Consider the following 27,003-nt stretch of genomic DNA (forward strand, 5'->3'; position numbering starts at 1 on the left):
TGATCTATGAAGCAGATAATTGTCCAATAACTGTCAATCAGTAGGATATAATGACTTAAATGCTGCCTTGATGTTGTGTTAGTCCCAGCTTCATGACTGATATGAATGAGAATGTAATAGCGGGGTTCCATTCCAGCCTTCAACTTTCACAGCAGCTGTACAGCACATGAAGAGACATGCCTGGCAACACATCACAGTCAGGATAATGAAAGCTGTTGAGTGATGGGCTTTTCCAGCAAGACTGAACCTGGCGAGCCACATACCTGCAGGCCAGGCTTGTGATTAGGCCTAAAAAGACAGTAAGCAGAGCCCGTGGAAAGCTACCTCACAGTAGGACTGAGCTGCTTCAGGATGGTGGAGGAGACAGCCATTTATCACACAGGTATAATCTGTAACTGGCACAGCACATTAGATGACAGCCAATGTGGCGCTCCATGTGAGGATGCTGCTCTCTGCACTATTTGTTGCATGCTCACCAAGTCTCACCTGAGAGAGAAACGTGGGCTTTAGCATCCTGTAATTAGTTAATCATTTTTATGAACTTGCTTGAAGTTGCTTCAAAGGCAATGTTCATGTCAGTGGTGTGCCGCCAGGACCTACAAAGCCTCCTCCATCCATCCATTTTCTCAGGGTCAGGGTCACGGGGGTATGCTGGGGCCTATCCCAGCTGACTTCGAACGAGAGGCCTAAATACAAAGCCCTACATACAGTCAGCAGCACTGACTTACATTTACATTTAATTCTAGTATTTTTTCTATGAACTTGTATTAATTTATTCTCAACAGTCAAAGATCTTCATTTGGTAGCATGTTTCTTGGCTGCACTGCTTCCAGTATGTATACATGGATTTTAGATTTTTTATTTTGTACAATTAGATGTCAGCTTCTACAGGTATGTGTTGCCATGTCAATCTAATCTGCCCAGGGCCTTCAGAATGAGCAGTGCTGGCACACAATTGCATTTTTCCGTCCTCTGGTTGGTTCATCAGAGCAAAACTGTTCGACAAGCTATACGCCCAAATGGCTGATGGTGGAGAAATTGACATCTCTGATGATTCAATTTAGGTTGACAGGTTGACATGATAAATATTGATTCTGAACTGCTCCATATGAGGGGTCGAGGTTTGGAGTGTTCGGAATCCTTTATCACAGAGCCGTTACTTTTATGCTTGTTATATTTGGCTGAGCGCCAACTTTACAGGCACTGGCGATCAAAGGTGGAAGTTATGTACCTGTATGTATGCTCAAAGTTACTAGCGGAAATCTAAGTCAGGCGTATCGGCAACAATGTATTCCAAGATAAAGGGTTACCTGGGTTTCTTGTTTAGTAATAATGGTATTGTAGCGACCTGGCAGTTATGTTTTGTGTTATAGTTTGTGATTATGTGTGATGATGTGTCCATGCGTGTGTTTTTGTATGTTATCGATGCGTTGTGTAACTGCGACGCGGTAGTGGTGGTATTGAGGTGGCTTAAGTGTGTTAAGTGTGAAGGCCAAGGTACCAAAAGCACAGCCTGCCACTCGTGTAGGTTGCCTATTTTCTTATACAAACAGAAAGCGTGTCCAAGCAATTATCACATCTGCCACGTATGTCGGATATTCAGTTGTCAGAATTTGAAAACCAGCCTATTGAACAAAAATATCTTGTGACGACTATTAGTAAAATATGTATTTGTGCGTTTTTCTATACACTTTTACCGTATGATCTGTGGCCCAGTGCGCCATGTTAGCTCCGTGCGTGTGTGAGTTTGGTATGGTATAACTTACACAGAACCCTGACCTCAAGTCAATCAAACAACTTCATGTTGAACTAGGACAGAGATGGTGAGCCATCAGTCCAACATCAGTAACCTCACAAAAGTTATTATGGATGAATGAACAAAAAATCCACAAAGAGACCACTGTCATGGGCAGGTGACCCAATACTTTTGTCAATATGGTATAGCTTCGAACCATAACGAAGCTTATATCAGGTCAGGTCACTTCCACCAGAACAAGTGTTGACTCGACTGTTTATTGTAACTGGTAGAGTCAGTCGAGTCATGAACGAATCGTTCAAAACTTGCAGGTTTTTTACTGAAATGGGACTCACTCGCTCCGTTAACTCATTCACCAACTCACCCCTGCTACACTAGCTAAATTTAAAAAAGGAAATCATGCAACATGTCAATGTGGTAAATGGGCGTTCACTCGTAAAGCGCTTTTCGACCTTCAAGGTACCCAAAGCGCTTTGACGCTGTTACCACATTCACCTACTGATGATGCCGTATCAGGCGCAATTGGGGGTTTCTTATCTTATCTTATCTTTCTTAAGGAAACGACGACACGGCCACCGGAGGACGGAGGAAACCAACCGGGCGACCATTCTGCCACCTGAGCCATGCCACCCCCTAATAGTGCAACCGTTACGCTAACTGCATTGTATAAATGTACTAGAAATGTACTGGAAAAAGCAACAGATCGGTTCCTTGCCTCAAATCAACTCTCCTTTTCCCCTCCCGCACATGCGCTTTTTGACGAGTGAATCGAGTACTCGATTCACCCGAGTGAGTGACTCATAACAACTGGAGTCAGTAAAAGGAATCAAGTTTACCGTCACTGATAACTTGCATCTGATTTGTGGTCGGATACGTTGTTGCAGAAAGAGCAGTTCCGTTGCTATGGGATCATCATCATAAGGAGCACTTCTGGATGTACAGTATCAATGTAAAGCAAGCTGAATACGCCTACGATGTGCTTGCTCAGCATTTATTGTTGTGGAGGCAGATCTGCATGAGATCGATGGGGTTTTAGCTGGGTGTGAAGGCCCATCTGCAGTACGTGTGGATGATGTCAAAGGCAGTAAGAGCTGGTTCACATCTGCTGCGGTTAGAAGAGCATGCTTAGCATACTGTACGAGTGACATTAAGTTCACAGCTGCTCCTTCCTGGGTTGCACAATACTTGGAATAGAAGTCTGTTTATTCAACCTTATGAATAGACAAGGTCATTTTTGGTCAAGGGCAACTCACTTTGTAATCTTAGTAAGAGAAATAGTGCTTGAATAACTGGATATTTACCCTGACTTGCTTGTGAGCAGATGTACATACATGCTAGGGGAGAATAATCCTAATCTCACGACTTGGCTAGTGCTATCGTTGACATCATGTCACTGAGGAAGGGATGACATCATGCATCATTGTGCCATCCTCTGAGCTTTGCAGTGTTTATTTTTGCAAGAAGCCACTTTATAGGTTCGGCTTTATGGCCCAGTTGGATGGTTGGGATACCTTCCATGTGTCCTGCCAGTGATGATAGCCAGAAATGGAGTTCCTTGAATACTCTTAGTGGTTACACTGAATGACACTAATAGCTCTGCTTTCATTGAGTCATCTACGGTTGTATTGGAATACCAGAGGTTTGATACTCTGAAGCCATTTTAAGTGTTTCATTCTTGTCCATATGTGTGATGGATTAAACGGATCAGGAGTCAGATTCTTCCTGACGCTGAAAGGTCACATTTACAGTATAAGCTGTACAGGACTCCACTATGTGTGTGATTTTGTCAACATATTATAAAAATGTAACGTGATGTCTGATGATTTTTAGATATCCATCAAGTCGTGCGGCGTTCTTGGGCCACATTGCATTGCTACATGACATACAGTATCCGTGTCAAAACAACACTCCTAACTAACCCCTCTCAAATGTTCTTGAAGGGAAATGTATGTCCTCGGAAGTGCAAGAAAAGTGTTACTTTTGGCGAAGAGAATATGGGTCGCGTGTAAATTGGAGCCACATGGAACACTGGTGGCAGAATGATCCGGCCATCTGTTACTACCAGAAGTCTCCATTCGCGGCCAATTCCACCAGCCGCCGCTCGACAGTAGACTAAGCTCACAAGAGCACAGCAACAAACTGATGTGTTTGCACTGGAGTCCGGTGACCAAGTGAATGAAAGATGGCTCGTAGCATGTCTCACTTGATGCTACACAACACAAAGGTCATCTGTCTGTCTTGTGTTCCTCGCTTGGGAACTGTGCAGGAGCCGGTGCTGGGAACTACCATGCTGTCTGCCTTCACTCAAGGCCGCACACTACTACAAAAAAGCATGTCTGGGACTCACATTTACTGGGCTGAAGACCAAAATAGCAATTTTGTTTATTTTTTTGCAGCACGGAGGTTATGTTTTTGACGACCTGTATCTGTTTGTCTGTCTGTTTGTTTGTGTTCAAAGTAACTTGAAACGTTCTGAATGGATTTCAATGAAATTTTCAGGAATGGTCGGAAATGGGATATGGAAGGACTGATTACATTTTGGGGGTGATCCGGATCACCTTCTGGATCCAGGAATTTTTTTAATGATTCGTTAACATTGCCGGACTGGACCATTTTGGACATCTGTGCATATAACTCCACAAAAAATGCACCTGGAAAAAAAAATACAGGACGGGTTTCCAACAGGTTCTACAAAATATCAAAGACTGATCCAAAAAATGTAGGATTATGATTCCGTGTCCTCCTTGTGAAGTGCCATTTTTGGTGCATTGCAATCAGTAGTGCGCTTACGTTGACTGATACTTTAAAGTGTAGCGATCAGTTGAGAACTGATATCCTCTAGGCATGATATACTGTACAAAGCAATAACCTAGTAGTCTATTTGTGGGAACTCCAACAACAGTGTGACACTGTCGACAGCAGTCGTGTGTGCTAATGCCGTCATTTCAATACTTTCGGTAACACATTAAATCTAGGAGAGTAAATAATCTGAATGGCATATTTATTGCAGCATTTTACACACCATTCCTCTTTGGAAAATGGTAAAAATAGATAAACCCTCCAGTGGAGCGACAAAGCTAAACAATCACCATCATTCTTTTGAATCAATGAATAGTTACTGTGGAATTTGCGAATTCCGTGTCTTTCGGATTGGCTGTTGTGTGGGCCGTTATATCCAGGCGGTGCAGACACAGTACTTCACTGTTCTGAGCACCAGAAGTGGGATGGAGGCTCACAATACAATATTCTGTCCGTTGAAGTTTGAATTTGCAGGCTTTCCACTCTCTTTGTGTCATCTTCCACTTCCTTGTTGTGTATTTATGGCAGCTAAAACAACCTCCCATTTTTTTTCAGCAAAAGGCAGGCATTTACCCGTTACGTTTTCTGTGCTTTCTGTAATTACATTTTTTGTGTGTATTTGTACTCTTTTAAGTAAAACTTTGTACTTTGTACTTTGTACTTTGTACTTGTACTTTAACTGAAAGTATTGTACTGTGCTACATTTTAAATGTGATCTGTTACTCAGTAGAAAAAAATAATATAAATAATAAAACACCTGAAAAGACTAGCGCATGACGGTAAATTCTGCAAGCAGGAAGATGATGGTTTATTTTATATCTGCATTTTAAATCACAAAGGTGTTGCTTGGGTTATGGTTAGGGATGGGGTTGGTTTAAGGTTTAGGGGTTAGGAGTTAGGGTTTGGTCAGCATTGGGGCTAGGTTTAGTGTTTTGGTTACAGTTGGAGTTAGAGCTATAAGAATAGGGTTACATTTAGGGTTAGGGGGTGGGCAAGGTTAGGCTTAGCTTTAGGAGTTAGTGTTAGTTTTTTGCATGGCATTATTATTTGAGCCAGCAGAGCAGAACTAACTTCCAGAGAAGAATTTAAGCACTGGATGTCTTCCAGGACCATGTGATAAGGGAAGCCAGAAAAACAGGAACCTTCAAAGGAGGCCTTCCTGTGTGGGTGGCACAACGATGCTATGAATGGTTAACGCCCTCATCTAAACCATATCCTGGGTATTCCTTTCTCAGTGTTGTGGCTCTTTTATAGTGCTATAAATCATACATCCCTGGGAAGAGGTTATAAAAGCATCACATCGTTGGCACAGCTCAGTGACACACTTGTGCCGCAATTTCATGGTGTGTGTGATGATGAATGAATGAACTTACAGTATATAGAAATCCTTTAAATAGAGCTGTGTATATGTGTGTGACTCTTCGCCACGAATCACACAAGAAGAAAGCTGAATGAATCAGTTAATAATGGAGATGCGGTATATTACTGTTATTCATGCAAATTCCTACGTGTCACCCCTCCCCTGTCATACTGGTTTCATGCTACCTTGTGTGTCTGTGGAGTAGCTAAGGTGCCTCTAAAACCGCAGCGTGTGATAATAACAGCCAGCATGAGTCATCAGGCGGTGATTGCATAAGAGCTTGCAGTGTGTGTGCCACACCCCGGATTCATTCACACGCTCCTCTGCTGCTGCCCGGCCTCCCATTGATGGCGGAGAGAGAACCACTACCACTCGACTTCTTCCCCACTGCACACACCAGCTTTGAAACGTTTCAAATGCACTTTGTGCTGAGCGGAAGTGGAGACAATCAATGTTGTGTACTTGCCAGGATGTCCACAGTGCGGTTGTGCTACTCAGGACTGAATGGCGCTGACAGGACCCTCAGGGGAGCAGGGCTGACGGAGGGAGGTAGGTGAGGTGTGTGGACGTTGTCAGCAGTCAAACCACTGACGTCACAAAACACACATCTGAGCCCGTTCATCTCAGTCACACTGTTGCTCGCCGCTCATCTGTGCTGCCGAGTTGGTTTCCAGCTATCAGTCAGGAGGATACTGACTCTCGGATTAGATATTGCAGTTGCACAAGCCTGTTTCCTTGTCCTGCATCCGATGTGAGCATATACTTGTATGTGTTGATCAGCTGACTGCTGACATCAAGTGGCCAGCGTATTGTAACTGCATATAATCGCATCAGTGCTACAGTATACGGTTGGTTTTGTACCTTTTGACGCATATCCGTCACAAGGAGATTGGGTATTCTCACCAGGAACCTCATGTCTGTGAGTTTACTGGACAGCAATGTGGTGTGATGTGTTTACATTGCTTTTGGCGACTCTGAAACCCAGTGCTATCCAAAGTGCAGCACGGGGGCTGCAGTGATTTTGCAAGAATGCAGAAAAAATATTACGAAAAAAAGTTATAATCTAACAAGACAAAATAGACATTTTACCAGAATAACATTGTAATATTATGAGGTAAAATAACGTCATTTTAGTAACATAAACTCTATTCTATTTTATTTGTCAATGCTATGTCTAATCATTACTACACTTATTATTAACTATTCATTCTTGTGAGTTAATTATCCAACTATGTTCTGTTAAGTCTATTTTACACTTCTTATTTATTACGAATTATGAAGTAGTTATGGTGACAAAAACTTAGACTACCATTTTACCACATTATTACATTACCTTACCATTTTCCTATGTATTTTAATCCAGCAAGAGTGCATTTGGAATACAGGAAGTGAACAAATGTATTGCAATTGATGCAAAATGGATGCGGGGTAGCATTAAATACGTAAGCTTTGCTTCTTCCTACTCCTTTTGGACAGCTGTGAATTGTATTCCAATGTAACTTGCATGCATGTCCAAATAAATTCAACTATAAAGTTGAAATAAAAAGAAAAAAACAGCAAATAAAGTTGTCATTTTTGGAAAATTAGGTTGCTGAAAAAGTTACAATGTTACAAGAATAAAGTCAAAATATTATGGGAATAAAGTCATAATTACAAGAAAAAGAAATTCCAAGAAGGACGTTGAAATAGTTGGAAAATAAATATTAAGAAAGAACAACAGAAATGGAAAAAACAGCTGTAGTTTTATGAGAATTAATTCAAAATATTGACAGAAAAGAGTCGTATTCTAATGAGAAGAAATGTTGCAGTTTTACGAAAATAAACTCATAATATTATGAAGAAAAATAATGACATTTTAGTAGCATTATGAGTTGAAATATGAAAGAAAGATATGTTATTTTCTTAAAGTCACAATATTGTGAAAAATAAAACAACAAATATAGTGGTAATTTCTGGAAAATTAGGTAGCTCAAAAAGTTACAATGTTACAAGAATAAAGTCAAAATATTATGGAAATGAAGTCATAATTACAAGAAAAAAATTCCAAGAAGGAAGTTAAAATAGTTGGAAAATAAATATTAAAAAAAAAAAAACAGAAATGGAAAAAACAGATGTAATTTTACGAGAATTAAGTCCAAATATTGACAGAAAAAAGTTGTAGTCTAATGAGAAGAAATGTTGCAATTTTACGAGAATAAACTCATAATATTGTGAAGAAAAATAGTGCCATTTTAGTAGCACAGAGTTGCAATATTAAAGAAAGTGTAAATGTTTGCAAATCAAGATGGCGGTGCGCGTAGACGCAGAGACCCGGTGCTCACCTTCAGTTAGTAACTACATATTATTATATTATTATTATATATTATGAGAAGTACTTACACCCGAACCGAACTTATCTGCTTGAAACAACACAGGACCGCCCATCCGAGAAGGGTTCAATTCGTTCCCGGAGAGGATACGGCAACGGGAACAGACAGAAAGGAGGCGAAGGCAGCTCTGAGAAAGACACTGGAAACGAGGCAAACAAGCCTGCATCAAAGCTAGGCTAACTGCGACTCCGCATAAACCAGCAGGTCCAAGCGTCTTTCTCACCAACGTCCGCTCCCTGGTTAACAAACTGATAAACAGCTGTATCATGGTGATAACCGAGACCTGGCTGCATGAAAACATCCCGGAATTAGCCGTGGAGCTAGCAAGACGTACAATCTTCCAGGCGAACTGAGTCCAGTCTTGTACACACTCATGACTGCATTGCTACTCATGGCTCCAACACCATCCATCCATTTTCTGTGCTGCTTATCTCACTCGGGTTGCGGGGATATGCTGGAGCTTAACCCAACTGACTTTGGCCGAGAGGCGGGGTACACCCTGGACTGGTCGCCAGCCAATGGCAGGGCACATACAGACAAAACCATTCACATTCATACCTATGGACAATTTAGACCTAACATGCACGTTTTTTGAACCCAGATCTTCCAGATCTCCTGACTGTGCGGCCAACATGCTAACCACTAGGCCACCATGTGGCCCTGACTCCGACACGGTGACAGCTACCTCAGCCTCAACACCAAGAAGACAAAAGAGGACCACACTGTTGAGAACCACACTGCACTCAGGTCTGAGCATCAATAGGGAGGAAGTGGAATGGGTCACCAGATTTAAGTTCCTTGGCTTGCACATCTCAGAGGACCTGGGCTGGACTGTGAACACTACCCACATCATCAAAAGGGCCGAGCGGCGTCTCTTCTTTTTGAGAATGCTGAGGAGGAACAAACTCCCTGCACCTCTGCTGAAAAACGTCTACCATGTCCTCACCTATGGATGGTGCGGTATGCCAGCCACACTGCATCCGAAAAGAAACGATTGCAGTGGGTCATCAAGACAGCTCAGTGGATCGACTCCCCACATCCACACTTAGGCCCTGTCCACACGGAAACGGTCCTGGGATTTTTTTTTTTGTCCGGTTGAAAAAAAATTCCACACTGTGCCGGATTAGTAAATAGTTGCATCCAGACGGGAAACGATGTAATACACAAGGCACACCTACGTGTGGCACTGTAAACACACACAGACACAACCACGTGACACACCAAACTACAGAAGAAGAAAGAACACATGCGCATAACTCAGTCGTCTTCCGGTTTCCAAGGCTCGTCTAGACTTACAATGACGTGGAATTACTATATATATATATTTATATATAACATTTGAGAAAAATAAACAGCAAAAATGGGAAAAAGAGCGAAGACCAAAGTTCATACTAATAATGGACTTTTTAACCTACAGTATATCACAAAGCTGAGATGCAGTTGAACTTTTTAGCATATCTAAGTGTTGGTTTACAAAACATCAAAAAGTGGCCCTCGGGGGGAAAGGTTTGGGCACCCCTGCCCTAAACCCAGTTAAAACATGTACTGTACCTATTCAGGATAATGATACTCAGTTTGGACATTGTCAGTCACCATCCCATACTGAATGTACACTAAACACCGAATGTACACCTAATGTGTACGTGTCTATATGCTGTAGATTTGTTTTTAAAACATCATGCATGGAAATGTCCTAAAAAGGTAGCTGATCGGATCAGGTCAGATCAGCTCTCCACCAGCTAGTTTTACGTTGATCTTTCACAAGGCAGATTTAAAAGATATTTCACCATATATGCTCAAAGAGGACGTCCCAAGTCCAAATGTGAGATTTTCAGCTATACGCTCATTGAGGAGGTGTACCGGTTTACAGTTGTCCTTCAATCCTCCGCAGGGACGACCCGCTGTCGTGTCGCATGCACCACTTATGTAGTTCTTATAAGGACAAAGGCATGGGATTGTCAACATGAAGTCAGTCAGTCCAGATCCCCTAACATGGGCACTAACATGATTAGACATAAATAGCTCCTGTCTCAGTAGACCACGTAACAAGAGAGTATCACAGTGACCATGTGAATCACTCGCATGCCGCAGACAAGCACCACCACAGGAAACGAGTGGCTTGGATGAATCACAATTTGGGTTGGACAGATCAGTGTCACAGAAAAGCCCAGGTGCATATGTGACGTGTGATTTAGGAGTAAAACCTCTCGGGTCCATTAACGTAAATATGTAATAAGAGTAGAGATGCTCGATATTGGCTTTCTTACCAATACCCCATACTGATATTGTCCGATATTGTACCGATATTGTCCAGCACTTCATTACGATCCCGATACCGACGTTGGCAGCAGCTCTTCCTGCAAACTAATGTCATGTAATGAACACATTATGACATTATGCGACTCCAAGCGATTCTTCCTGACGTGTGATATTTTCCCTGTCGTTTTTGGCAGCCATTTTATTTCTAGTCTTATTCTTTTGGATGAAAAGGCTTCTCGTTTTAGTCGCGTTTTAGTCAGTTCTATATGGGATAGTTTTGGTCCAGTTTTAGTCGACGAAAACTAAAATGTTTTCGTCTAGTTTTAGTCCGTTCAGTTTTCGTAAAAAATACAAATAACAAAAAATGTAAAAATCTGTTTAAATATTGGAAATTGGATGAGGAAATAAAACAAAGAGGGGATACAAATGCAATATCTCATTACTCTATCAAACAAGCAAAACAAAAATGGCTCAAATCACTGACTGTAAACACGGCAAAACGCGATGCTATATGATGTGTTTATTTAAACACACGGGGAACAGCAACAGGTCTGAAATGCTACATTTCCCTCCATATCCATGTTTCAACAGTACACTTGCTGTCCGCTCAAAAATCCCTGCATGTTCCACAGTAACAACAGTAACACACACATAATCTAATGAATTTACGTTAGCACAACAAAGCTAACTTAGCCCGAAGTTAGCACTAAGTTTGCGCCAGGACTTACGTAGAAAGCTTTAGGTTTACTATGTAATTCGAGTAGCATGGATGTATATATGTTAAAGGGTCACTTACTTGATTTATCAACCTTGCTTAAATATGTTATACAGTATATTGTTTGTAATTACGTTCTACATTGTTCATTTTTTTAAAGCTAAATTCAGAAAAATTACATTTATGGTTCATAGTGCCAGCCATGATGAACTTGTTGTCGAAGTAAAGCATCATTTCCGGACGTGACATCTGCAGAGTAACACCTCTCAGCTGAAGCCAAGTAAACAAAACCTCTTCATTTGGTATATTTTTCATCAAAATAGCAGTCATGCCAAAACATTGCGTTGCTGCTGGCTGTTCACAATATCTGAGTGATACTGTAAGTTTGTTTTCTTTTGCAAAAGACGAAGATTTATGACTGCAATGAACGAAGCAAGTACAGAGAATGAGAGACCAATTGACGCCCATCTCAAGTTCTGTTCTTTGCAGTGAACATTTCACTGATGACTGCTATTAAGGAGCACCTTTACAAGAAGCATTTGGCTTGAAAGTACGGTAGAAACGCATTTTGGAAGAGGATGCTATGCCAAAAAAAGGCAAGAAGAACGACGTCAAAGTTGCCACAGAATGGAGTAAGTCATGTCTTGTTTACGTATTGTGTTTCAAACACTATTCCACCATAGCAACAAGCCTGCAAACCATTTTGTTATAATCATCTTTTCACAGCAACATGTTGGTGGGGCGGGGGCGCCAAAATACACAATAAAAAAGGCTATAAAGACCCCTTTACACTTATTAAGCCGATTTAAAGCAATAATTGAAGGATAAGCAACTGCAGAGTTATTTACGCTTCTGTGGTTTGAAGGCGACCAATCTTCATCTCCATGTCGTAAGGCATAAGTCCATGTTGTGCAAGTTCTCTACTTCATCTCCAAATGTTTCTCTTGTCTTTTCTCCTCGAAAACTGTTGACACATTGCTGAAATCTTCGCTATAATCACTGTAAACATCCTCTGTCTCGTACACCGCTGTGCAGCCGTGTAGCTGTAACCGAGTTTTGAACAACCGGGCCCAGGGCCCACGGCTCGGTTATTTTAACCGGTGGTTAGGGGTTAACCTGCCGTAAGCTAACCGACCGTTAAATAAACGTCGTTCAAAACATGGTTAGTCACGTCGTTAGTTCAGGGCACCGTCAAAGTTAACTGTGTGGTTGACGTCACTGGTTGGCGCCAATATATCCCACAACTCCTCATTTTGTTGACTTCCGGTTTAGCAAAAATATTGATAGTGAAACGATTTAACAAATTAAAAAAAAAAATTAAACAAAAATATTTTAGTAAAATATCTTATTAAATAAATTAAGCAATATTTAACATAGTTTCCAGCCTTACAGCAAAATTCATCTCGGGCCCTACGCCGGATACCGGAACTACTCAACCAGCCTTCAAAGTAAGAGCCCAGACACGCTTAACTTAAAAATGTTCAAATTGTAGTCCGCAAAAAATGAAGCTAAATGTTTTATGAATTAAAACAAGCAAGCAATTTATGAACGACACAATTAAATACAAATATTTTGCTCAGCACAAACTGATATAGTTTGGAAAAATACTGAAAGTCGGCTCGCCTTCAAAGTAAGAGTCTCAGGGTTTAACCTGTTATTGGTGCCAAGATGATAATACGTATCATAGCTATTCATGCATAAACGACACATGAGCAATATTTATCAAATGTATGTTTTATTTGTTATTGTTACACAAGTGTCTGGAATGCTTCAAAAATAATGTAACTATCGTCTCAAATTGCATTTTCATGAAAATACAATCTTGTGACGCCGATAAAGCCTCAAATAGCTCTATGTCAATTATTCCATCAAAATAGTTGTTCTTAAACATGACTAAGATAGAATTTGCCCGGTTCATATACTACAAAATAGTTTCCTTTAAAACCTAGGCAGTTAAAAGCAAGTTTTTTTTGTCTTGTAAATATAAATAATTTGTCATGTGCTGAAAAGCCGCAACGTACAATAAAGTGTGAAGTAATGCATAACCCAGACATCAGCAGTGCACGTAAGGAGACATGACCGTGTGGCTTCGTGAAGGCAGCGTTAGCCGCGAACTCCACCTTGAGAGTCAACCACTTGTTGACAAGTCGGTGGTGGTCCTTAGGTTTGTTAACTTTAACGTCAAGTTAACAGCCGGTTAAAGTTAACAGAGGTTTGGACAACAAGATAAAGTTAACGGTCGGTTAAGTCCACTTAACCAGTGGTTAAATAAATAACCAAGTTTTGAACAACGGGCCCAGGTGCTAAGATGTTGGCCAGATGTTGGCCACATACTTATCAATATTGTAAGTTACAGAGTTAATGCTGCGGACACTGGGTCTGAGGGGGCCCCTTCCTTGTGTATTTTAAGAAGACCATGAATGCCAGAGATGGTCTCTTTGGGTATAATCAGTAATAAAGTGCACGGCTAATCGTGCAGGTGCTCTAAAATTTTCTTCTTGTACCCACCAGTTGGGTCTCTTTTTAGTCCTTCGGTTTCAGTCATTTTTCCTAATCGTTGATTCTGTCGCATTGATCAGATCAACTATTGGAACTTGCTGTGGTGGCATGGCAAAATTCAACCCTTTGGCCAAAACTTCCTTCTCCGGTTGGGTAAGATTTCTATCTGACAAGTTCTTTAGCCATGGACAGAATTTCTAGGCGCAGCCAAGGTGTCGAGGGAGTCCAGTTCGGGGGCACTAGGATCTCATCTCTGCTATTTGCAGACGATGTGGTCCTGATGGCCTCATCGGGCTGTGACCTGCAGCGTCTACTGGGACGGTTTGCATCTGAGTGTGAAGCTTCTGGGATGAGACTCAGCACCTCCAAATCCGAGGCCATGGTTCTCAGTCGGAAAAGGGTGGATTGCTCCATCCGGGTTGGGAATGAGGTCCTGCCCCAGGTGGAGGAGTTCAATTATCTCGGGGTCTTGTTCACGAGTGAGGGAAGGTTGGAGCGTGAGGTCGATAGGCGGATCGGGGCAGCGTCTGCAGTAATGCGGTCGCTGTACCGGACCGTCGTGGTGAAGAGAGAGCTGAACCGGAAGGCAAAGCTCTCAATTTACCGTTCGATCTATGTTCCCACCTTCACCTATGATCATGAGCTTTGGGTCATGACAGAGAACGAGATCGCGGATACAAGCGGCTGAAATGAGTTTTCTTCGTAGGGTAGCGGGACTCACCCTAAGAGACAGGGTGAGGAGCTCGGTTATCCGGGAGGAGCTCAGAGTAGAGCCGCTGCTCCTTCACATCGAGAGGAGCCAGCTGAGGTGGCTCGGGCATCTAGTCCGGATGCCACCCGGACGCCTCCCTAGTGAAGTGTTTCGGGCATGCCCAGCCGGGAGAAGGCCCCGGGGAAAAACTAGGAGACGCTGGAGGGATTATGTGTCACAGCTGGCCTGGGAACGCCTTGGTGTCCTCCCGGTGGAGCTGGAGGAGGTGGTCGGGGACCGGGAAGTCTGGGCTTCCCTACTGAGACAGCTGCCCCCGCGACCCGGACCCGGATAAGTGGCGGAAAATGGAATGGAATGGAATGGAAAGTTCTTTAGCCATGTATTTTGTAGTTCCTCATTGGTTGAGTTCCCAGTTTTTTGCTGCCAATTGAACAATTGTCATGCAGAACTGCAGTGTCTCAGTTGTAATTTCTGAAACTTTCTTGTTTGTCTTGCTTTTGGTTTTGTATTCCATTGTGACCTTCATGTTTGAGGAGTATTTGGTCTAATATTACCTTGGGGCTTTCATTGGTAAAATTGACATGCCTTACTCTCTCATTCAAGGGTTGTTTTCCAGGATATTGTCTGTCCTGTAGCCTTTCATGGTGGAGCATGGGCATAGGCTTGTGGGCATAGGCTGTTGTCTACATCTGAGGTTGAACCTGAGATTGTTTCCCCATCCTTTCCTAATCCCTCACCATTTTGAGGGCATCAAATCCAAAATGTTCAGAAATATGCCTATGAATGTTCTCATTCATCCAGGTCATTGTCTCATCAATGTAACGTTACTCACACCTAGTGACCAGCGTAGAATACTACATATCACAACATCTTTGAATATGTCTTCTAAATGCCTTATATTTGTATTTTAGTTCATGTTGCCCTTTTTATTCTTGAAAATGCTTAATTTGCCATATTCAATCATAAAGCAGTGATAATTGACAGTCGTCCCTCGACTGTCTGTCAGCAATCATTTATTAATTAAGGGAGTCCCTCGTATTTGTGGTTCAAACATCGCTCCCTCACTCTATCGCTCTGTACAGAAGGTGTATAATGGACTACAAGGATACTAGCATCTCCAGTCGTACAGTACATGCTGCTTGGACTGACTTGTACAAGACACCACACACAAACAGGATGGGGGGGCGTGATCGTCTTTCCAGGCCACAGTCTTGTTCATGGCTTCCCAACTCAGGATGACTTGGATCCCTTTTGTTTTTACATTTCATGCCGACAGACATGACATAGTGAAAACAACTTCTCCTCCCATTCCATGTGGAAGTGGTATGTTTGTGGCTTCTTACTTTGTCTTTCTTTAAATGAAACTTTTTATTATTAAGGGAGAAAAAAATGTCATGGGAATGTATGATTGAATGAAGCAAAGAAAATTTGAAGCACAAAGTGGCAAGGGTTTACTTTATTTACACTCCGAAGGTATTCCGGCCCCCGGATTTACTGAGCTAGAAAGCTTGTTCCCGTGTGGAGCACGACGTCATGGCTCACACACCAATATAATTACCGGCAGAAAAAGCAATGCGGATATGAATCGATATCTCCTTTTCAGCCGATACTATGGACTGTTTACACGTAGTGAATCAAAGTGAATAACTGCTCTGACAAATGCCTCTTGTTTATTTCATGAGTACACATTCCAAGCACAAAATGCATGCTTTCCAGGGTTATGAGAGGGGAATAAAAAGTCCTGAGGGTGTCTCAAACATACAAAAATGTTTGCAATGTGCATCACAACATATACTTAACTTTGTGATTGGTCTTACAGTCACTGGGTTGACTCATGGGTGGATTCTGCTTTGTGTATACAGCTACACAACCCCCCGGTGGAAATGCGTGTAAACTGAACTTCCAAGGGAAACAAGAATGGCAAATGGAATACATTTACACAAATTCAGTATACAGTTACAAATTGTATTTACAACAATGCAAGAGGAGGTGGTAGGAAAAATACAACAGAAACAGTCAGATGCAGGAAATCTTGCAAAGTCGTTCCGAGCTCCATCCCAAGTCAGCTTCCAGTTTTCCAGTTGTGACGGAGGAATACAAAAGTAATGCTGCGGTGTGCGGGATTACTCCACTCCTTTCATGAACTCCAAGAACTCTGTAGAAGGAACAGGTTGTGTTAGTAAATAGCTGCTATAACTTACAATAAGATCATTTCTCCTTCATTCGTTCATTCATTTCTATGCCGCTTAATCCTCACAAGAGTCGCGGGTGTATGCTGGAGCCTATCCCAGCTGACTTTGGGCGGAAAACAAAGCAGGGGGATAGTATGCAAACGTCACACAGTGATGCTCAATGCAGGTTCGAACCCTTCCAGATTTCCTGTACAGTTTCCTTTCCTCCCGCGAGAAGATGTAAGACAAGAGGAAAAGGAGCACCACAGTCGATCGGCGACTTCAAACTCCTCACCGTCGTAATCAATTTTGCCATCGTTGTTCTTGTCCCCGTCTTTCATTAGTTCCTCGATGTCGTCCTCAGTAATTTCTTCTCCTGTTGACTCCAGCATCATTTTCAGCTCGTCCAGGTCGATGTAACCGTCCGCATTCCTGCACAGTCACAGGTGTGAAAAACACACAAATGTGCATGTACGCTTCGTGGCGTGTTAGCATGTGACCTCTAATTTGATCTGCGTCCTGGTGTAAGTGTTTGTGATGCTTCACTGAAGGGAGAAAAACACTGACTAGAGGTGTCTGACTCACACGAAGAGGCTGTTGGAATAATACGGGCTGCCAAAAAGGATTATGGAGATTTTCCTGGCACTTCTCAGTGCATGTGCATTGAAACCTGATTACTAGTCTGGTGGTGTTTCATTCCATCTTATTGCCGCATCGGAAAGTGCACCTGTGCTTCTGATTGTATTCCGTTCAACATGAGGGACAATGAAGAAGGCACTTGTGCCAAGCAGGAACTCACTTGTCAAACATGCGAAACAACTCTGCCAGTTCCTCCTCTGACTTCCCTTTGCTGTCGTCCTTCATGCACCTCACCATCATGACGAGGAACTCATCAAAGTCCACCGTGCCACTCCCTGCATAGACAAACAATATCTAGTTCTGTGATTTCATGAGGGTTTTTGCATTGAGTGACCATCCAGATGTGCTTTCTTGATTTAGTTTTACGACAGAATAAATTATTTAATGTGTTCGGAATCCTATAGTGCTATTTTTGTAGGATTTCGTGTTTGTGTGTATCTGTTGGACTGTGTCTGCCTGGGTCCCGTATCCTTTCTCTGCTTTTGGTTGTGAGTTGAAAACACCACAGTTAATGTGATATGTGGTATACAAGAATCCCTTGTTTATCATAGGAATTTGGTTCTAGACCCCACCATGATAAGTGAATTTCCGCCAAGTAGGATTCATATTTATAAATCAAATATTTTTGTAGTTAGAGCATAGAAAACCTGTTTACAACCTTTTAAATAAGATTTTTAACATTATTAGAGCCCTCTATATATCACCTAACACCCCTACAGTCACCTTTATACTTGTATTAGCCAATATAGTAGACATAATAAGAGTAAATAAGCCATTTAAGACACTAATAATAACACTTGTGCGCTTGTGTATTGCTGTAAATGCTTTCCGGTGCCAGGGGAGGTGAGTGGCGGCAGACAGGAAGTGAGGGGGTTCAGGAGTTTTAGCTTGGCATGGATTTAGGCTGCAACTGGGGCCCGTGTTTTTTTTAGGAATTATTGGGTCTGTTGTGAGATAATTCAAACCTGCGATAAAAGTCTGTTGTTGAGGCGATCAAGTCTGGTGCTTTTGTGTCTCACCGAACATGACGGTACCACAGCCACCTAGTGACCAGTGTGGAATGCTACATATCATCATAATGTCTTTGAATGCGTCTTCTGAATGGTTTATATTTGTATTTTACTTCATTTAGCCATTTTTATGCGTGAAAATGCTTAAGGTGGGCGAAAAATGTGTAACATTTGTTTAAACGTGCATATTTTTGCCTAATAATAGGCCGTATTCTACCACGAAAAAGCATGATTTATTAATCGATATATTTTTGAAAAACCGTGACAGAGTGAAGCCGTGAAATTTGAAGAGCAAAGCGGCGAAGGGTTACTGTGTGCAGTATTTACACAGCAATCATACACTTGCCGTAGCAGCAAGTAACGTGCAAATGTGGTGCAGAACGGCCAGGAAAAAAATGTGGGTAGCTAAAAGTTAAAGATGAATGAATGAATAATAATTATAATAATAAAAATATAAATATATATTACAATAGAACTAATAATATGTCTGTGTCTAAGTCCTTATTATAGCGGCTGCTACGCCATTTTTTTTTCTTGGAACCGCCACAGTAAGCTTTACCATCTTCATCCACCTCATCGATCATCTCCTGCAGCTCCTCGGGTGTGGGGTTCTGGCCCAGCATCCTCATCACCTTCCCCAGCTCCTTGGTGCTGATGCAGCCATCTTCTGCATCCTGAACGAAGATGTCAAAGGCGGCCTTGAACTCTGCAGGACCACCCAAACAGATATCAGCACAAAGTGGTATAGACGTTGGCATAATCATTCATAAATAACTCATTTGCTTTCAGGTATTTTGCAATGAGACGTGCGCGTGCGTGCGCCATTTGCATGAAATGTAAAGCTTCACAATTCTCATACCATTTTTCTGTTCATCTGTCAGCTGCTCAACCTGCAAGAGGTACAGAATAATTCATAATTTAGTCGTTTGGTAAAATGTAAACATACTCTTATTTGCTGATTTGTGTGTGTTTTGACAACACGCAAACTCAAAACGTCTTGTTGCAGTGGTGCAATGTTTCAAATAATCCCGTGTTAATTCTAATTTGGCGTTAATCGCTTTTCTGCCGACAAAAAGTGATATTTTTAGTCGCATACGCGGGGCCATCCCTGACTAAACACAGAATCTATATATCAAGTGCGAGCCAGTAAGAGGCGGGGTTAAAAATAAACAGACAGGAGGATCAGGAACCGTAGATAAAGGACACAATACACAGTGTTTTAAATTAGCATAGCTTGTGGCTCTGGCGCAACAATAGAACAGTAATCCTGGCAAAGCTACCACGATTGAGAGAAGGAGACAGCTGCTTATGTAAGAGTTAGTGTCTCTCTGTCTGTCTGTTTGTCTGTCCACTATAAATTAAATGCACCTCCCCTCGCTCAAGGGATGATATATGTTCAAGAATGCATCCACACAAACATGTGTAATAAACATTCCTGTGTGGTTTCACTGTCTCAGCTGCACCTCTCCTCGGGGACGCAAGAGGACGAGGCCGGCGGCTGTCGGTCCCGGCAGAGGCGGACAGACAGCCTCGCAACTTGCAGGCTCTCAGATAATGCTGGAATTCAGCCCTGTGGGTGGGGGGGATTGGGTTATCTAAACCTGAAGCCCCTCTCTGGCACCAGAGGACCACAAGCGACCAGCCCAAATTAGCACATATGAAGTTGGACTGTTCCATTTGGAGTCATGAATGAAGCTGGCCTCCTGAGTGGCCCCTATCGCTTCTGATAGAGCCAACCTCTAGAGATGGTTGACACCGGCTGCTGGCGGGCGCCATTTAAGACTAATGCCCATAACAATATTCCATGCTGGAAGTAAATAGATGACAGTGTTAAGGCCTATTTATCTACAGGGGGATGCAATTGTTGACAACAAAAAGTTTCAGCAAGCATCAAAGCAAAGGAAAGCACACTTGGATGACTTGTGTGTGGACGTACCGCTGCCTTGTAGATGTCGTTCATATTGGCGGCTGGTCTGCTGCCTGTCTTGACGGTGTCCTGCAGTCACAGAGGAAGTGGGTACTCTCCAGCCCAGGGCAGGACGCTGGCCTCATCGTGGCGAGGTTTTATACCCAGAGCCTACCGCTGTCTGGTCCCTCCCCAGACACAGCAGCCTCCCCTTGGTGTGCGTCCACAAATGTGTGTCTGTGTGTCATGCGGCCAATCCGTCACAATCACCGGGCTCAGATAAAAATGCAGCAGCTCTTAGGGGGCATACTTGGAAAAGGAATGACGGGAGGAGGAGGGGGTGAGTGTGGTGGAGCTTAATCTTCTGGGAGGGGGCTATAGAGACACTCAAAATTCCTCCAGAACTGGACAGGAGACATTGAAAACTCTGGAGGGTAGGGGGGCGGTGGAGGAGGTGAGAGGCCGGAGGCCGGGAGGCGATGCAAAGCAGACCACAGAGGTCCGTGGAGGGGAGAGGAAGCGAGGCAGCTCGATCAGAGGCAGGTGTGAAGGGTGTTTGTACATGATTGTGGAGGATAAAAACACGTGCACGGGGGAATGTGGCACACGTGGTCCGCAGCAGACAAGCGACACGTGACAGCAATAACACGATCGGTGCTTACGAGCCAGCAACATCGCATGGCGGTCAAAAGTGAGAACGACGGTGCTGCGAAAAACACTACATTTGTATTTGTACTGTAAAATGACATACGTTGACATAACCCATGACGAACCTTTGGCCTTAACTGACATTTTGTGCCATTCTTCGAAAGGTTCTTGAGCCCAAGGAGAGAATAATAATAATAACAAGGGTAGTAATCTAGATAAGAAGTATTTATTTAGTCATCTGAAATTTCAAGTCATAACTATTAAAATTTACCTGAAATTTTGAAGACAATCGCCAAATAAAAAATAGAACATAATCCATTTCAATATTAATAAAAATATATTAATTCAAACATTAATATGAATACTATTTAATAATAATAATTCGAATTAGAATAAAGTGATTTCAGGAGTACTATTCGGACCAAGAGATCAATTCAGAAGATTTTGCAGCTGAGCGCAAACTAGCAGTTTAGAATATTGAACTTTTTTTTGGACAATTTTCATATTTTATGATATATTTAATTTGCGGGTTTTATGATCATCAAAATAATTTAGAAATTAAGAAATACGTTCTTACAATATTTCACTCTGTGTAGTCAGCCTATTGAACATAAGAGTTTCACTTTATGAATAAATGAACTGGCATAGGATTATTGTGCATAGCAGCACGGTATAAAAACACAATGTCACGCAATGTACAAAACATAATCTATCAAATCATCCTTCCCACCTCCCTAAAAAAAAAAAAAATAGTTTTCAGCTCACCCCGTTTTCTGCTCTCTCAACGTACACTTGTGCTCAAAATTATTCGACCCTCACGGGCTTCACAAATATTTTTTTTCTTTATTTTCTCAGGCGGCTGCACATCCTCTGAAGGCATCTCACAGGGCAGGTGCGCCTCGTGCACTTTTAAACGAAATTGCATTGATACAAGACAAAGAACAATGCTCTAATCAAGCTCGATGAAAATCATTCCAAAAATTGTGACGTACACGCCTTTACAGATGCAATAAACACGCTAAGCCACCTTATTTGATGTACTGCACTAGCAGGTGAGTGAAAAATCACCCCTTTTTGCAAAAAAATGACACAAAAATGACCTTTGAGTTTTGCATTGAAACAATAATGTTCTCTAACCTGCTGTGTGCACGTCATGAATGCAATGAAAAAGTATCCTGTTGTGCAGCAATGCAACCGAAGTTCTGCATGAAGCATATTTTTTCTGCCGTCGATCTTGCTATAGGGATATTTCTAGGGATAATCCACAGGCAGCTTCTATCTGGAACCTGACACAGAACCTGACAGCGATGATGTGGATTATCCAGAAGGGATACACGTTAGCTGGAGAGAGGAGTTTTTATTTTCATTTTTTCATGCCACGTGTGGCATTGCGGTGACAACTAATAATGCATACATGTATTAAAGGCGCAATTGGAGGTGCTGTAATTCCTGTGCAGCACAGACCCACTCAGCAGATGGCACTGTTCACTTCACGTCCTTTGAATGTAATAGTTGCACAAGGCTGCCTCCGGATATCCAATTTACCAACAGTGGGGTAGGTGAGAAATCTGGGTCAAACAAACCAAACACTTGCAGACACATTGAAATTGAATAGTACACAGTGCAAAACATTGCTGTTATTCTATGCTCTTTTGAAACAAGGCCATCGCAATCATTTGACTGTGTGATTCCCACACACACACACACACACATACACACAGAGCACACTGCAGCAGGCATTCAAAGTGACGAGTGATCATGCTGGTTTATAATGGGATGCTAATGGGGACTGGCACGGCTTACAAGCATCGTGCTGCCACTCAGAGAGCTCACACTGAACACACAGACACATACACACGCATGTTGTGCGCCTTGACAAAGACCTCACAGGGCTGACACACACAGGTAGAGGCACAGGGCAGAGAGGGAGGCAGAGGGGAGGGACTGCGAGTTAAACATGATTTGTGCTGCTTGTCCTTGTGTCTCTCTCAGGCAATGGCTGTAATAACAACCAACACAAGGCACAGTGCTGTGCATCTCTGTTGGAGAATAGAAATGGATTGTCATCAGTGGTCCATCAGCTGATGCCAAAACATAAGGATGAGTGTGCACGGTCACACATATTTGGATATTTGGAGAGCTGAGTGCGGCCTGGAGGCTGCCAGGAGTGATGAGCGGCTCCGCAGGGGGCCTCAGTTCTGAATGTAAGGCTTCGGTTTGTTTTTATGTTGCGTGAGCATCTCACACAAGACTGGCGCCCACATGAAAGCAAGCATATGGAGTGTGCCGTTTCATTGGCCCTCTCCACCAATTTCCTCTTACAAGGGGGAAAGGCTGACGAAAGAGGCAGCCATCTCTTCCACGCGCCGCAATCAGACCCAGCATCTCAAATCCACAATTCACCGCACACCGCTTTTTGAGGGGTTGCCATAGAAACTCTGCTGGGTAGTAGCGGGGAGAAAATGAGAGGAAGATGAGCGGGGCTATTTTCCCCCACCACCACGACCCCCCCCCCCCCCCCCCCCCCCCCCCCCCCCCCCCAATCCACTCAACTCCACCTCCCTCTCTGCCTCCCCGCCGCTACATTCGGTCCTCGGAGTGACTGTATCATTTTCTATTCTTCGTCTCCTCAACCAATCAGAACCACAGGGTGGGTCACAATCCAGGTTAATACATGTACACATCTCCTTTTCTACGCTACCACGTTGTATGCACACGTGCTGGTGCATCCGTAGTGACACAACACACCTGTCAGATAGACAATTTGTCATGATCAAGCACATAAACATCTCATCCAAGATCACGCAGGCAGCACTGAATCAGCTGGCCGCCATTTGTCAACATCTCCTGCTATAAAGAGCATTCAAGCCAATTGAAACACTAATGTGACATAATGATCGGGTCTGACATGCAGCTGAGCTTGAAGCATAGGTCTTATGCTTCCTCCTCCTCTCCTCCTTCTCTTCACCCCCTGCGTCCTCACCTCCTTAATTACCAAAGGGGAGGAGGGGAGTTGAGTCTGTCAGCCTCTCTTTCGTTCTCTATTCTTTCGTTCTGTCCATCTATTTCAGCAGGCTGCCAGCAGCTCCTAATCAGGTGGGCTGTGACTGAGAGGCAAAGCCAAGACATGAGAAGCCCTTCTCCAGCTAGAGACCAAACCAAATTGAGAGATTTGTGCTCAGAGATGAAGGAAAGGGTGGTCTTCACTTTGCTCTTTTTCTTTCTGGAAACGCTTGGTTCCCAACATCAGAGCTCTAATAGGCCAGTGGCACGTGAGTGGCAATAGGCCACACGGAACGATCCCTCCGCCAGCGGAGAACGTTTTCCACTCCACTGGACCACCAAGTTGCCTATCACCTTTTCACTAAACGAGTAGCCCCACTAATGTTGCATTTGACACAAGTCTTGTTTTCAAGAGCACTTTTGGGGGGTCTCAAAATGGTATGTGGTATGATAACAAACCATAGAGGTAAAAGAATTGTGTGCCTCTCCAGTAAAACACATGATTAGTTTAACCGTGTATACTGTAGGGCCCTACATGACACATACAGTATCTACCGTATCTTTATCCACACAATATGTTGCTGTGATATCTGGTAGTGATGTGTGTTGTCATCAGAAAACACGAGTCGGTCACTTAGCGTTGCATAACAACGCCTCAAAGTGGCGCCGATTGGAGCTGACAGTCCAGTTGCGTGCAAACATGTACGCACCAGCAATACAACAATACTGTGCAAATAAACACACATTTGCACCAAGAAGAACACGGTTAAAAGGGTAGCCCTTTTGTGATCTAAAAGATGACAGAAATCCAAAAGAAATCATTATGAAAAAGGGTATGCACGTATGTACAATTCACATGATTTTACAGAATCCATTCTTTCCTGAAGGAGTCACAGCCAGCATGTCACAGCTTGACTGTTCTTCCTTGCACAGGCGCTCCAAATCTGTCAGTTTGAGAGGGCATTTAATGTACACAGGCCTCATCAGGTCACCCCACAGACTTTCAACTGGATTAAGTCTGGGCGAGTCATTCCACCGCTATTATCTTCTTCTGGTCTTGTAATAAAAGGTAACCGTTGTCCTCATCTTTTGTGACAAAATGCTCTGGTATTTGTAATCCCTTCCATCGTGGCTAAAGCTCCAGGTCCAAGTGAAGAAAAACAGCCCCAAAATATGGCGCTGCCTCTTCCATGCTTCACGGCGAGTTTGGTGTTCTTCTGATGATGGAGTGTTGTCGGATGACCATCCATTTTCAATACGCCCTATTCTGTTTCGGATCACAGGAAAGCCGAGTCTAACCCAGCTGATTTAGGGTGATGGGTGAGGTAAACCCTGCACTGATCACCTGCCAATCAAAGGGCTGACACATGTAGACAACAATTCACACTCATACTCACACCTCTGGAAGCCTATTTTTTAAATACACACTGTAGTCGTCACATGCCTGTGTGTGTTTTTTTTTATGAGGTCCCACTATTTGCTATTCAAGGGGGTTACCCACAAATAGAAAATGAACACAAGTAATTGCCCATAAAAATGTATACACTCCTGAAAAAAACATTTAAGACCAGTTGAAAAATGCAAAAATGGCCATTTGGCATTGGTTCTAAGTAGAGCTTCAACACAGAAAGTGAAATAAGCTGTTCGTCCCCAAAAATAGAATTAAAATTTTCAAAAAGAACTCAGTAAAGAGTAGCTGCGCCATTCTTGTTAATCACCTCAAAAATGGGTTTGTTCATGCTTGATGCCAGTGTTTCCAGGAGGCTAGTGGGAATGTTGCTCCAGGTGGTGAAGATGGCTTCACGGAGGACATCCACTGCCTGGAACTGATGTACATTTTTGTAAACCATCCATCCTCAAATGTTCCCAGTTGGGTTTAGATCAGGGGAACGTGCAGGATGCTCCAAAAGAGTGACGTTATTCTCCGGGAAGAAGTCCTTTGTCAAGCGGGCATTGTGAACTGCAGCATTGCCCCATTGAAAAAGCCAGTCATTACCACACAGATGAGGGCCTTCAGTCATGAGGGATGCCTCCTGCAACATCTTCACATATCAGCTGCCGTTTGACACCCATGCACAACCTGAAGCTCCCTTGTTCCATTGACTGATTCCACTGTACTGTGTAGAAAACATCCCAGGTCATGCCAGCAACGTTGGAAGCCATCTGGACCGTCAAGGTTACATTTTTTCTCATCAGAGAATATTCTGAATGATTTCTTCTCATATTTTGACCACTTTTTTGGTCCCATTTCTGTCCCATATTTGGTGCTCTTGTGTCTTCCAAATGGATAATTTTGTGGCGTTAAAGGAGACAAAGCCTCTGAAGACATTTTTTGTTGTTAAAACCCTTCTCTTACGGATGCCAGCTGATGGTCATTGGACTACACTGGACACCTGTAACAGTCTTTATCTGGGCCCAGGATTGTCCTGTGCCTTAATGGACAGCCAATCAGATCTTCTGGCTTTTTTGGGGTCTACCACTTGACTTTTTGTTCCAAAACCATCGGGATCTTTTAAGAAGTTTAAAATGGAGCGAGCCGACGTAGCATATGGTGGCGCCTCGATGCAGCATGAAACCTGGTCGGATTGTTGAGCTGCATAAGTAAAGCCTCTCACAGGGCGCCGTTACTGCTGAGGTTGGACAGCAGAGTTCCAAGACGAAAACCACTGCTGAACAAAAAAAACATTAAGGCTCGTCTCAATTTTGCCGGAAAACATCTTGATGATACCCAAGACCTTTGGGAAAATACTCTTTGGTCTGACAAGACAAAAGTTGAACTTTGTGGAAGGTGCGTGTCCCATTAGATTGGCGTAAAAGTACCGCCACAGTTCAGAAAAAGAACATCATACCAACAGTAAAATATGGTGGTGGTAGTGTGATGGTCTGGGGCTGTTTTGCTGCTTCAGGATCTGGAAGACTTGTGATAAATGGAAGCATGAATTCTGCTGTCTACCAAAAAATCCTGAAGGAGAATGTCCGGCCATCTGTTTGTGACCCCAAGCTGAAACCAACTTGGGTTCTTTAGCAGGACAATGATCCAAAACACACCAGCAAGTCCACCTCTGGCTGAAGAAAAACAAAATGAAGACTTTGGAGTGGCCGAGTCAAAGTCCTGACCTGAATCCTATTGAGATGCTGTGGCATGACCTTAAAAAGG

The 27,003-nt window shown here is 42.9% G+C and overlaps 1 protein-coding gene across 1 annotated transcript; it reads right to left on the bottom strand.

The window, feature by feature from the left end:
• Window positions 1–15,909: 15,909 nt before the first annotated feature.
• tnnc1a (troponin C type 1a (slow)) lies at window positions 15,910–20,510 on the bottom strand. The gene is made up of 6 exons (XM_054779329.1): window positions 20,226–20,510; window positions 19,149–19,179; window positions 18,849–18,995; window positions 17,440–17,554; window positions 16,936–17,072; window positions 15,910–16,624 (listed from the first exon to the last, which is right to left on the bottom strand). Exons 1-6 carry the CDS (start codon window positions 20,247–20,249, stop codon window positions 16,593–16,595), a joined length of 486 nt encoding a protein of 161 aa, XP_054635304.1. The 5' UTR covers window positions 20,250–20,510; the 3' UTR covers window positions 15,910–16,592.
• Window positions 20,511–27,003: the final 6,493 nt, after the last annotated feature.

This window comes from Dunckerocampus dactyliophorus, chromosome 1 (genome assembly GCF_027744805.1).
Source record: "Dunckerocampus dactyliophorus isolate RoL2022-P2 chromosome 1, RoL_Ddac_1.1, whole genome shotgun sequence".
In the NCBI taxonomy this organism is placed as follows: Eukaryota; Metazoa; Chordata; class Actinopteri; order Syngnathiformes; family Syngnathidae; genus Dunckerocampus; species Dunckerocampus dactyliophorus.